At 38.2% G+C, this 13,966-nt stretch overlaps 2 protein-coding genes across 2 annotated transcripts in view; one reads left to right on the top strand and one right to left on the bottom strand.

The window, feature by feature from the left end:
* Positions 1-9,332, top strand: part of hmcn1 (hemicentin 1) — an 83,358-nt gene extending 74,026 nt beyond the window's left edge. Inside the window, 13 exon segments of the mRNA XM_032571892.1 lie at positions 21-258; positions 932-994; positions 1,128-1,247; positions 1,346-1,480; positions 1,561-1,592; positions 1,594-1,675; positions 2,669-2,794; positions 2,890-3,018; positions 6,657-7,022; positions 7,167-7,286; positions 7,441-7,567; positions 7,685-7,895; positions 7,897-9,332. Of these exon segments, the coding sequence (XP_032427783.1) occupies positions 21-258; positions 932-994; positions 1,128-1,247; positions 1,346-1,480; positions 1,561-1,592; positions 1,594-1,675; positions 2,669-2,794; positions 2,890-3,018; positions 6,657-7,022; positions 7,167-7,286; positions 7,441-7,567; positions 7,685-7,895; positions 7,897-8,052 (1,905 nt within the window). The 3' untranslated portion in view covers positions 8,053-9,332.
* On the bottom strand, positions 9,330-12,924 carry arpc5b (actin related protein 2/3 complex, subunit 5B). Its single transcript, XM_032571893.1, has 4 exons — positions 12,632-12,924; positions 11,978-12,050; positions 11,480-11,656; positions 9,330-10,974 (listed from the first exon to the last, which is right to left on the bottom strand). Exons 1-4 carry the CDS (start codon positions 12,769-12,771, stop codon positions 10,912-10,914), a joined length of 453 nt encoding a protein of 150 aa, XP_032427784.1. The 5' UTR covers positions 12,772-12,924; the 3' UTR covers positions 9,330-10,911.
* Between the last annotated feature and the right edge of the window lie 1,042 nt (positions 12,925-13,966).

Here is a 13,966-nt window from a genome sequence, read left to right on the forward strand (position 1 = left end):
AACACTGTGTATTTGTTTAGGACTACACAGAGGATTACATACAGACCGGTCCCGGTGAGCTGTACGCTCTATCGACCCGCATGTTCACCGTCGACAAGGAAAGTGTGCCTTACTCCTGGAACCACACCATCTCCTATGATCGCACTAAAGAAAAGATGCCCTTCCTGGTAGAAATGCTCCATGCCACTGCCATCAGTGCTCTCTACCACCCCCTGGAGGAAGTGTTGGAATATAGCATCCAAGCCAGTATAACCAAAGGTGGATATGAGCAAAGCAAGGTCCTTTGAAGATGCACATTGTATTCTGCTTTCAGGTTAAACTTGTATGGAAAGCTAGACGGCCATTGTGGTAGTTGCTTTGAATGCACTTTAAGCATCCTTCCAATTACTGAGTTATGATGTTTTAATCATGTGCGCCTGATGTAATAAATGTTTGATTGCAGCTATTTCAAGAAGGAAGACATATGGAAGTTTCCTAACTTATTCCTTACCAGAAATTGATCTCTTTTTTTGGTTACATTTTGCAGAACATTTTTGAAGCTGTTATTTTTAATTCTTATTACTTATAGTTAATACCATATACACAAATAAGTTACACATAGGCTAAACACGCAGGTTTTCATAGGTGTTTATTTTTGTATCTAATTGTAAATGATCTACTTCTTCAAATATTAACTTTTGTTAAACTCTGATTTAAAAAATCAGAAATTAACTATACTTTCAGTACTGCCCAAGTTTAAAATTATATTTAACTTTTACAGATTACATAAATCACAAATACAATAGCAATGTTCTGTGGTACTTAATATTGTGCCAACTTCTTGAAATGTGTTTTCAAGTGGATAAAAATATTAATTCAAAGGAATGTCATCAGGAACTCTGGCTTACTTCCAGTTTGGGTTTCATAGTGGTTTTATACTGGTTTGTTCCAGGTGATCGCAGCAACCAGTGTCCTCATGGCTTCACTTTGGTGTCTGCTGGGCCTTACTGTGCAGGTGAAGTCTATTCCACCACCTGCTACTGCTTTTATGCCAAAACATCAATACCAGCTATAACTAATGTCACTTTAAATATGCCTATTTGATTGTACTTACGTTGGAGTTTATTTCTGTGTTCTTTGTGCTGCAGATGAAAATGAGTGTGAAGTTGGGAACCCCTGTTCTCATGCCTGCCACAACACCATGGGAACCTACTACTGCTCTTGTCCGCATGGCCTCACCATATCAGCTGATGGCAAAACCTGCCAAGGTATGAAATGTGTAGCCAGGCATTGCATTGATTCTGGGAGTTAATTGTCATTCTCACAACCTACTATGCTTTTGATTTGCTCTTCGTCTGTGTTTTAGATATTGATGAGTGCTCCCTTGGTGGAAACATGTGCCATGGTGGACAAGACTGTGAAAACACCATTGGTTCCTATAGATGTGTAATGCGATGCGGCCGTGGCTTCAGGAGAACGGCTGATGGGCTCAGCTGCACCGGTACTTCAACAGATGCAGCTAATTATTTCATGGCTGAATTTGTGATCTGTCTTTATTAGAACTCATTGTATAATCCTCAGATGTGGACGAGTGCTTGGAGTCCCAGCCGTGTCCATCAGCAGTGTATGAATACCATAGGAAGTTATCGTTGTGCCTGTGAACCGGGCTTTCAGCTCAGGAACAGACGGTGCATAGGTGAGTCAACTACCCTGTTTAACATCAGACCAGTCAAAACATAAATGATTAGAGCTGGAATCCTAAACAACAAACGGTTCAGGGTTCTGCTCTTGGGCCACTTTTATTCTACATGCATTAATTAATCCAGATTCACATTATGTAGTACTATAGCATCTGATACAAAGCTTTATATTTCTGTCAGCAGAAATAGTTCCTTGCAGTCAAGCAAGAGTGTATGATCATGATTTTAGTGTTTGATTGGCTCAGACTTTCTTCTAAATCAATGCAGAAACTTTGTTGTTTTTTGCCCAAAAATGCACTTAGAGAATACTCAGTGTAGTTCAAAAACAAAAAACCATGCAATTAAATTAGTTGTCACGTACTCTGGTTTAAAGTTTACCAACCACATAAAGTCTATTAATAAATCGGTCCTTCTAACATCTTAACAACACGTGTGAAAATAGGACATAGAAAAAATGGCCAGGGTCACTACTGAAGGATCTTTAATTCTCTGCACTTCTTGTGTTTGTAAATAATAGACTTTAAAATTTCACTAATGTAAAGTATTGGCTGGCATGAATGTACTCAAGAGTTGCTTGTCAGGCACAAACTATAAACCTTTTGCCTTTAAATCTGGACTGAAAACATGTTGTTTATTGTACCCTACCAATGAAAGGCAAAGATTATTTTATCAAACCAATTTTTATCATGTCTCAGCTATTCATGTATTTTCAATTTGCACCTTATCTTTTCCCTTTTATATGATGTCTAAAGTGTTCCCTTATTTCTTTAATTAATTTCTTGTTTTCCGTATAGTTTTTGGCTGTTACTATATTTTCCTGTAAAGTACTTTCAACGACGTTGTGCAGGACTGGTCCAGCAAAAGTAAACTTGTGTTGTCTTGAAGTATTTTAATGAGTAATAAAGCAGTTGCTGTTTATCTTTTATGGGGGAAAAAAAGATTTTTTTTAATGTCTAAGCATTTTTTTTTCTTGTCTTATGTTGTCTCAGACATAAACGAGTGCAGGCAGAGGGTTTGTCGTTTGGATCAACAGTGTAAAAACACGCGAGGTGGTTACACCTGCATTGATCTGTGTCCGAGTGGCATGACCAAAAGTGGGAACGGCACATGTGTGGGTGAGTGACTGGCAGCTCAAGACAGACGGTATCAGCTAACGAGGAAACATGAATAAGCACACAGAGATTATGTCTTCTTTGTTTCTTGCTTTTAGACATCGATGAGTGCAGAGATGGGACGCATCAGTGCAGATTCAACCAGATCTGTGAGAATACCAGAGGCAGCTACCACTGTACATGTCCACGTGGTTTCAGATCTCAGGGAGTAGGACGCCCATGTGTCGGTACGTAAAAATCCTGTATTGTCTTCCCAGCTTAAGAAACAAAGAAACTGTATACAATTAAAGTATTTTGGAATATAAGAAAGATAAACTTGCAACGTAATGGCAAGATATTTTAACTGGATATTTGTCAGATTTGCTCATTTCTATGAGGGGCCGTTTAGGACAAAATTTACGTTTTGTCTCTCACACACTACCAAAAAGTCTCGCATACTCCAAAAAAGTAGCCATGCACACTCCAAAAAATTACGTTTTGTCTCTCACACACTACCAAAAACTCTCGCATACTCCAAAAAAATAGCCTCGCACACTCCAAAAAATTACGTTTTGTCCCTCACACACTACCAAAAACTCACGCATACTCCAAAAAAATAGCCTCGCATACTCAAAAAAATTACGTTTTGTCTCTCACACACTACCAAAAACTCACGCATACTCAAAAAAATAGCCACGCACACTCAAAAATTACTCACGCACATTCAAAAAATACTCAAATTGCGTATACACACACTACTAAAATGTCACACACATACACACAAACGTTAACTTTCTCGCTCACATACACTACTACCAGCTCGCTCACATACACACAAACGTTAACTTTCTCGCTCACATACACTACTACCAGCTCGCGCACATACACACAAACGTTAACTTTCTCGCACACATACACTGCTAACAGCTCGTACACACACAGACGTTTATCTCTCACATACACAAGACTAAAGTTGAACACACACACAGTACTAAGACTCGTTTTATGTATGTGTGAGAGCGAGACTTTTTATGAATGTGTGAGAGCGACACTCTTTATGAATGTGTGAGAGCGAGACTCTTTTTGAATGTGTGAGAGCGACACTCTTTTTGAATGTGTGAGAGTTGTCACGGAAGAGGCGGGGCATAATTTTTGGATCAAACTGCGCATGCGTAGATCCTAAACTATAAGTTTTGATTGTTGACTCACTGTATGTTCTATTACTTAGTATATTTGTGCTTTTAAATATATATAGAACGTTTAACTTTCTTGTAGATTAAATGTGCTATAGAAATAAATGAATCTGATTGATTGATTAAAAATAGCAAAATTGCTGTAGTACAATCTGTCCACTGGGTGCCAGTATTACAGGAATTATTAACCGGCGCCAACTAGTGCCGAACGAGAGAGAATTGGTCAGGCAGCTGCCATTTTAAACACCATTCTATCTTCTCCGGAGGCAACCAGCACTTTGACAGGCGCATTAAACGATTCAACGACTGCCCGCAGTGCTACAATCTGGCACCCAGTGGACAGATTGTACTACAGCAATTTTGCTATTTTTAATCAATCAATCAGATTCATTTATTTCTATAGCACATTTAATCTACAAGAAAGTTAAACGTTCCATATATATTTAAAAGCACAAATATACTAAGTAATAGAACATACAGTGAGTCAACAATCGAAACTTATAGTTTAGGATCTACGCATGCGCAGTTTGATCCAAAAATTATGCCCCGCCTCTTCCGTGACAACTCTCACACATTCAAAAAGAGTGTCGCTCTCACACATTCATAAAGAGTGTCGCTCTCACACATTCATAAAAAGTCTCGCTCTCACACATTCATAAAAAGTCTCGCTCTCACACATACATAAAACGAGTCTTAGTACTGTGTGTGTGTTCAACTTTAGTCTTGTGTATGTGAGAGATAAACGTCTGTGTGTGTACGAGCTGTTAGCAGTGTATGTGTGCGAGAAAGTTAACGTTTGTGTGTATGTGCGCGAGCTGGTAGGGGTGTATGTGTGCGAGAAAGTTAACGTTTGTGTGTATGTGAGCGAGCTGGTAGTAGTGTATGTGAGCGAGAAAGTTAACGTTTGTGAATGTGCGAGCTGTTAGTACAGTGTATGTGAGCGAGCTGATAGTGTATGTGAGCGAGAAAGTTAACGTTTGTGTGTGTGTGACATTTTAGTAGTGTGTGTATACGCAATTTGAGTATTTTTTGAATGTGCGTGAGTAATTTTTGAGTGTGCGTGGCTATTTTTTTGAGTATGCGTGAGTTTTTGGTAGTGTGTGAGAGACAAAATGTAATTTTTTTGAGTATGCGAGGCTATTTTTTTGGAGTATGCGAGAGTTTTTGGTAGTGTGTGAGAAACAAAACGTAATTTTTTGGAGTGTGCGTGGCTACTTTTTTGGAGTATGCGAGAGTTTTTGGTAGTGTGTGAGAGACAAAACGTAATTTTTTGGAGTGTGCGTGGCTACGTTTTTGGAGTATGCGAGACTTTTTGGTAGTGTGTGAGAGACAAAACGTAAATTTTGTCCTAAACGGCCCCTCATACATTTCCTTCACTTTGTTAAAGCTCCCGTGCTTCTGTCTGCAATTTTAATAAGTTGGTCTTTTCATTTAAACTAAACATAAAATTTTGAAAATCATCTTACACCATATCCATCCACTGCATGTGACCAGATGCTGCTATGAAAACTGCTGACTGAGTCTTCACAAAAAGCAGCTGCTTTGCTTTGCAGAACAACATTGCATATTATCAGTTCATATTAAGACGGAAAAGCTGCTATGTTTTCTTGATGGCTTTTCTTGTAAGTGGAAGTATTTTCCAGCATTTTTGTAGTCATTTTACAATTGTTTTGAACTGCAGTTGTTTTCATTTGCTTTATTTTTTGGCTCCTTTTTAAACTTCCTCAACACGTTTCACATCTTTCTTCACAGTACTTTTAGTATGCCTTCCTAACCCTCCTCTCCACATGTCATTCATCTGTATGAAAAGCTGTGAATGGCTAAAGCACAACAATGCCCAGGATGGAGCATCAGAAAGACATTTATTTTATCTTTAATGTTGATTTATTTGTAAGTGTGACTCTTAGCTCTTGTTTTGCTCATGTGACTTAATTATACAGCCAGGTCTTATTATACATAGATCAAGTTGACTGTTTTTGTTGTGAGATTTGGCAGCTCTTAGCACTTCATTAGACATAATGAAAGTAAAAATAATCTGAAAAGACCAGCACCACTGCTCTTTGTATGCCTCTTCTTTCCACCTTCTTCTAATTCTGTCCTTTCTGTCACCGTTGCATTTGGACACAGCTCTTGTCTGGTTTTGCTTTGGCATTCAGTTCCATATTATCTGTGTTGTATTAACCCTGGATGAATCCTAAGTTTTTTAAATGACTTATCTAGTTTTGTATATAGAAACTGAAAGCTAATATCAGCTGTCAGTTTTATTCAGCGTAGTTGGGTAGCCTGCACTCTGCCTAACAGTCACACTGCTACATACTTTTAGCATGGCTGCTTTATTTTCAGAAGAGCAATACCCTGATTAATAGGCAGTGTCCTTTAGTCTAGTTGTGTCAGAGTAGTATAATGGAAAATTTCAAGGGTGTTGACATTGTTAATCGAACCTTGAAACCTACCTGCCGATGCCTTGCATAGTCTCAATCATTTCTCAATAAACATGAAAATGTACTATAATGCAGTGAGGTTAATAATATATTCCATTTTTCCCCTCTCTGTCCTTATCTTTCTTTACTCCTAATATGTTATTTCTTCACTTGTGCATTATCTTTCTTCTATATTTCCCTCCTATATTTCTTCCTGTCACTTTGTCCTTTCCATCTTCTCCTGGTGCTGGTCTTCCTTTGCACTGAGGGCAGACATAAATGAGTGTGAGCGGCTCCCTCAGCCCTGTGCCCATGAGTGTATCAACACTCCTGGTAGTTTCAAGTGCACCTGCCCACCGGGACGCCACCTGCTGGGAGATGGCAAGTCCTGCGCTGGGCTGGAGCGTCTACCCACCTACGAAAGTTACTCATACGGCTACCGCACGTCCCAGTCCTCTCCTGAACAAGCGTCCAAACAGCGGCTGTACCACAGCTTTGCTTCTCACAGCTACAACTCCTTCACCGCCACAAATAGGCGCTACATGAACCGTAACCGGAGAGAGGCTCACAAACACCTCTCAAGGCAGGATTTCCCTGTTTGTAAGGAAGGTTTTGAGTCCAGGGATGGCCACTGCTTAGGTAACTATGTAGAACGGACAATGCTGACATGATGGAGAAGAGTTAACAGAAAAACTTGAAAGACTTTATGCTGCTTGATGCTTTAAATCTGTTACAAATAGGGAAGAAAACTGTATTTTGTGTTTCTTTATGTGACACCAATAGATATCAATGAGTGTGAAGTGAGGGACATCTGCCAGCATGAGTGTGTGAACACACCAGGGAGCCACCGGTGTCTCTGTCCTGCTGGTTACCGCCTGATGGCTAATGGAAAAACATGTCAAGGTGAAACCCTAATCTCTTGAATCTAGGGGTTGCAGAGACCCAAAGATTCTGTAATTGATTTAAAAGTTTGTGAATTTTTTACTGAACAGTCAACTAAAACATTGGATTGAGAGATGACCTCCACACAGTGATGAACCATTTGCTATATCTACAGATATAGACGAGTGCCTGGAGCAGAACATCCAATGTGGAGTAAATCGGATGTGCTTCAACACAAGAGGAAGCTACCAGTGCATCGACACACCCTGTCCTCCAAACTACCAGAGGGACCCAGCCACAGGGTAGACAGTCAGATTCAGATCTTTATTCATGTCCCAATGGGCAATCAAAAAGTCAAATCTGTCTCACAGCAAATTCAAAACTAATTTTATCAAGCATATACTGTTTTCACCTTGTAGGTTCTGTTTGAAGAACTGCCCACCGAACGACCTGGAGTGTACACTGAGTCCATATGCGCTGGAGTACAAGCTGCTGTCTCTGCCTTTTGGCATCGCAGCCAACCAGGATCTCATCAGGTTGGTGGCCTACACACAGGATGGCGTGATGCACCCCAGAACCACCTTCCTGGTGGTGGACGAGGACGTCACCTTGCCTTTCGCCCTCCGAGACTGAGAACATGAAGGGTGTTTTGTTCACCACGCGGCCGCTGCGAGAGCCGCACACGTACCGCATGAAGGTGCGAGCGCTCTCTTACAGCAAGGACGGTGCCATCGAATACCAGACGACCTTCATCGTATACATCGCTGTCTCTGCCTACCCTTACTGAGAGCACTTTAAATGACGTGAGATGAAGATGTGCGGTTGAAATGCGCCTTCAGCTTGCAGAACAACAGTGTGGTGAGAGTGATATGATGTGGTGTTTGGACTTTTGGCCACCGCAGTATGAAAACTGAAAGACTGATGTTAAGTGTGTGCGAGGACAGAAAGCGGCTACAGTTCTGACAATATATGGATGTAACATTAATGGGATGAAAGAGACTGAGGAAACGGGGATAAAACTGATCCTTTCCTCTAATCCCTATAAGCTCTGCCAGTCTGTAAGGAGTCGATTATTTTAGTTTTTTTATATTTTGACTTCACATTTTCCCACATCATTCAAATGTATTTATAAGATCAGTTTCCTTATAGTCAATGTGTAATTCCAACTACCTAATGTTACTTTACTGGAAAGTGCTTGAACATCAACATAACTGAACTTCATTTACTAGTAGAGATGCATGGTGCTCTTGTTGGAAATTAGAGGTTCCCAGATAGTTTTCATCTGTTTTGTTGTCATGGAAACTACTCAATCAGCAACACTTTTTTTCTTTCCAGGAATTACCGGGATGTATTTTATTTTAACGTGTACATAATGCTTTAGCTCAAATTGTGATGCAGTACCTCTCCTAATTTTATTAGTTTTTGTAATAAAAATTTCAAACTACACTGAAAAAACAAAATATTCATGCCTGTAGCAGAAGTCAACCTAGCAACACAAACTACTGATGTATGCATTTAAAATTTTGAAGATGATCATTGTCACGATGCACAAATATGGACAAAAATCTATATATTTTTTCAACCCATTCAATATATTGAAGAAAACAACCACACCATTGACATTGCTTCTCTGCTTGTGTTAAACACCCCACAGTCCTGGGATGTGTCAAAATCAGTGTCACATACCAAAACAAATACCACAAATTCCTCTTTTTTTCTTCAAAGAAGTTTAGACTTTTTTTTTTTGCATTTGTAAGCATCACCAGATCATCTGCAAAAATGTGAACATTAACATTTGAGCTGAAATTTGTTAAAGTGTAAACAAGGAAGTCTGAAAATGTAACTGAAAAGCAAAATCTTTTCTGCTTAATGAATGACAATCTAAAAAATTTGGCTGTTCAGACATTAAGGTGAGAATATTAATTGGCCAATCTGAATTGCCTTTAGGTGAGTGTGATGCACTTGCGACTCATAAAAACATGACAATTCTAGGATGTTTTTCGAAGCCATCAGAAACTGTGGGCTAATTATATAAAACACAATAAAAACATCAAGATGAAAATATGATCAGCAGTCATACTTTTTATTTTTGTTCCAAAAAAAGCACAGACATAAAAAAGAAACATTTGAGTAAGGCAGTTAGCACATAGGTTTGCTCTGTTCCTTGTCTTCTCACCTCCAGGCTTGAAGAGCATCACAGAAGAACTACATGAAGCAGAGGAAATCATCAGACATCTCTGGCTTCACGTCAAGTCTTATTACTGCATTGGAAACTGTATCTAATGTTTGGATGCATCATAATTGGTTACTAAATGAAAACATAATCCATATTCAAATAGCAACCAGAGAGTAAAATACTGGATAAAGTAAGTAAACTTCACTGAGTGTTTACTCACTGATGATACTTTTCTCAAAACTGCAACATGTTGAACCACAACAGACCTTGCATCTGATACACAAGCTCAGCTAATAGCCACCTAAATAGGCTACTTAATTCAGATTAAAGAAAAACAAAGGATTTGGCAACAGATAGTCTACCCTATAAGGCAGACAAAACATCTTATAAAATGTACTTTAGTCTTGTTACTTTGTGGTTGTTAAAGAATCTACAGTGAAGAGGATGTTTAAAGCACATAAAGCAGGAAATTAACTTGAAACTTAATACAAAAAAGAAACTTATATTTGTGGCAAAATATGTAGAAAAGACAGGTATGAAATGTATAATTTTAAATTTCAAAAATGGGATCATGCAGACAATATAAACATCTCAATTAAATCCCCTCTAGATATACGGCAAAACAAAAATCTAATCTGCAACAGAAAAACTTTCTGTGGAAAACTGTTTATTTTTTATTTCAATTTAGTGGGGATATGAGGAAAATTACTAAGTAAAGAATAATGCTGATTTTTTTTAAGGTTAAATTAATCTTAAAATATAATCACATATTCTCATTGGGACGTAGTTTCCTGAAAACGCGTCTCCTGTAAACAGTACCGTTTAGCCACACAATGCCCTGTTCAGTAGCAGAGGGGAGCATATGGATGTGAGAAAACTGCAAAGTGGGATTATCATGAGATGCATCGTGGGTATTAATCCTCTCCCAGCAGCCCCCCAGGGTGAATGCTGACCCCCCGTGGCTCATATTATCACCTCCCATCTGAAACTGTGCTTTTCTACAGACGCCCACGGCTCGAGTGTTACCCTCAGAGGATTTACTGCTTTTATTCACCCGGAAGTGAAGCTAAAACAACATAACGCAGAACAAATACGAACAGAAAAGGTTTGATTATTGAAGTTCCACCAGCGTTTCTGCTAAAATGCAGAGGTACCCTGCTTTTTACGAACACTGATCTCAGAGTTGGGCATCACTGGTGGAAAGGGATCAGCACATAGATGTAGTAGGAAGGTATTTTTAGCACCCTGTGAGGACTTTAGGCTGTGATGATTGAAAAAGAAGGAAAAAAAGAAAATCAGCTTTCAAACCCACTCTGACCCACATTTCAAGTCCTACATTTTTGCCTCAAGTAAATCAGCATCTCAGTGGGTAAAAAGAACAATAATCTGGTTTTCCTTTCAGCTTCAATGCCTTCTGGTAGAGGAACAGTGCAGCGTGTCAGTGATGTGACATGCCTCTACGCTCTGCTTTTAGACCGTTTTTCTCGCCGTTAGTACCCTGACGATGCTGCCCACACCTCCAGCAGTCAGAGCCTGAAAACACAACACACATTAACATCATGGAATTAAATCTGGCAGATTTTTCCACTGTAATAAATAGTAAAAAATCTTTATTGACAAGTCAGTTAATAGGATTTTAGCGATGTGTTTTATTAAATTTGGATATTATCGAAAATAACATTTATGTTAGTAATTGAACAGAAAAAGCAAAACAAACTACATACTTTCATTTCACAGACTTATAAGCGTCCTGTTGTTTCCTGGTTATTTAGATGATTTTGGCTTCCAGATGAGTAAAACAAAATTTGATTTGACTGAAAATGTGAATATTACATAAAACTATTTGAAAATGTGATGGCACACATAATAATGTGAAAGAATTGAGACTTAAGTGGTCTTAAGTTTGATGATACAAGAAGCTTAATCTTGATCATCTTTCCAGACTTAAAAAAACGTTCCGAAGACTTTTCAAGAATACGTAGACATCCAGTTATCCAGACAACAATTAATAGCTACAAAATAGTTTGGGAATATTTACCTTTTCGTGCCACTGCAGCAGGACTGCGCTGCTGTTTTCTGAGGGTCTCTCAAACCCTTTGTAGATGTATTTCATCAGCAGGTCTACCCCGTTCTTGTCGAGCGACTGCACCGCTTTCTCGATGTCGCTGCTCTTGAAGGCACTGAGCACCTTCAGCACTAGACCCTCAGCTCGATCCTGATCAGGAAAGAGGAACATTTACAGAACACAGCTACCACAAACTCACTCAGATGCTATTAGAATGCTAAAATGATAAATCCTGAGCAACACCAACTATAATCTGATGCTGGAATTATGTATGCCATTAATAATTTTGCAAACAGTTCTCCTTATAACTCAAATTTTCAATTTTAAGATTGCAGTAAAAAAAACATCTCAACTTATTAAAACACAAATGACCAGTCTGCTGTCAGTGTATGAGTAAAATGCATTATGATTAAATGTGGTCACGTTACAAAGTTTACAAGAACATTATTTAAATAAATTAAAGCAAGTAACCTTGACGTTCTGATTCTTTGTGTTGATTGGTGGGTTCTTCAGGACTGCATGTAACGCCTCTATGAGATTCCCTGTGAATGGAAGGTTAAGGATGCACACACTCTGCAGGGACTTGCGCTGCCTAAAAGTAATGATAATTATAAACATTTAGCATAAATAAATATATATAATCCATAATCCTGATACTTTAGGCGTTTTCCTAATGGGACATCAGAAACTGGTCACTATTCGGCTCCTGTAGAATGAAATTATTTAGTAATTATCTCTTCCATCTGGTGCTTCAACAATGCATAGACCTAGAGATGATGAAAACAAATGCATTCCACACTTTTAAGATTCTTCAGTTTTCATTTCATACTTTAGCGCTAGTTTGTGTCTGTCTATCACAAAATACATTAACGTTTGTGCTTGGAATGTGGCAAATAAAAAAATTACGTCAAGGGGAAATTTGCAAGAATCCCTGGAATGTGACCGTCAGGCAAGTCTGTACAGTGATGGGTGTTTAGCTAGCAGGCCAATCATTCAGGTAGCAGCAGAAACTTATGGAAATACACGTAAAAAAAACGTATCAAAAAACGCAAAAAAATATTATTCGCTTAATCCTTCATGTACCATCAAAGTACCAGTTCTGCATGCTTATAATATAAAGGATATTGTCTGATGAAGGAATCCACCTCTGCCTCGTCAGGACCCAACTGATTTTCTCCGCCGTCCTCCTCGTCCACAAATTTGTTCTCGTCGTACTCATCCACGTCCACTCGCCTGAAACGGGCGGACACTGTGTTCTTCGACATGGCTGATGCTATTTAAATGTCCGACTCTGAATCTGAAGAGGGAGGCGGTTTTAAGCTTTAATTTGGCCTTTTTTGTGTGTTTTTTTATGTGTCTTTGACGCGGATGTCAGAGACAGGAAGACAGCTGACTTCCTCTGGCTGCTTCCTCTTCCTTTTTGTGAGGTGTTTGTTGGCTTCAGTTTACTCACTAGCGCCATCTAACCGGAAAAGTAAGACGTTACAAGTAGAGAGGGTGTGAGCTTATACACGTGACGCTAGAGGGCGCACAAGTCTAATAAATAGAGGGACAACTGGGAACAATGTATGTTGACGATTCATCGATTATACAATACATTACTTTATTATTCTTACTATATATTTCTATCTATTTATATAGATAGATTTATGTATGAAAGGCTTTAGTTTATTTTGTTTCAGGACGATAAACTAAAGCCTTGTCACTGACAACACATTTCTTATATTTTTTTAGCTTAATGTGGTTTTGTTATAATAATTTAGACTGTTTTTACGGCAGTGCTAAAGCAAAGACAAGGAGTTAATTTTAATTGTTTCAAAAAACTAAATTTCACTTTGAAATAAAGCATAAAAATAAAACCTCTTTAATAATAAAATTTACGTAAACCTTTCTTTCTGTCAGTGGTGGATGGTTTACACAAAAATATACTCAAACAAAAGTAGCAATACTTTAAATAAGAGTAAAAATACAGTTTATAAGACTTTATTTTGGGCTGTGGTTATATACACAGCCTTTACTTTACTTTGTAAAGTAAATATGTTATGTATGTACAGTATATATGCTCATGTATGGGTGTATATGTGTTTGTGTGAAGTATAGCTTATGTTCCTCATAATGTAACCATTTTTCACACCAGTTTTCCTACACTAGCTTTAATTTGACTGTGTAGCTTTGCATCTCAACTGCTTTGTACTAAACGCAGAAGATAATTTACTAGTCTGAGTATATACTGTATTTTCCTAAGCAACAAAAGACTTAGACTTAGACTTAGACTAACTTTATTATCATTTTGCATGCACAGGATGTATACAGAACGAAATTTCGTTGCATACGGCTCAGGACAATGTTTTGAGGTTCCAATGTTATGAGGTTACTCCAGAATAAAATAAAATACAATATAAAATATAAATATAAATATAAGTATAAAATATACTTATATATTTTATATATAAGTATATA

This window comes from Xiphophorus hellerii, chromosome 9, assembly GCF_003331165.1.
Source record: "Xiphophorus hellerii strain 12219 chromosome 9, Xiphophorus_hellerii-4.1, whole genome shotgun sequence".
In the NCBI taxonomy this organism is placed as follows: Eukaryota; Metazoa; Chordata; class Actinopteri; order Cyprinodontiformes; family Poeciliidae; genus Xiphophorus; species Xiphophorus hellerii.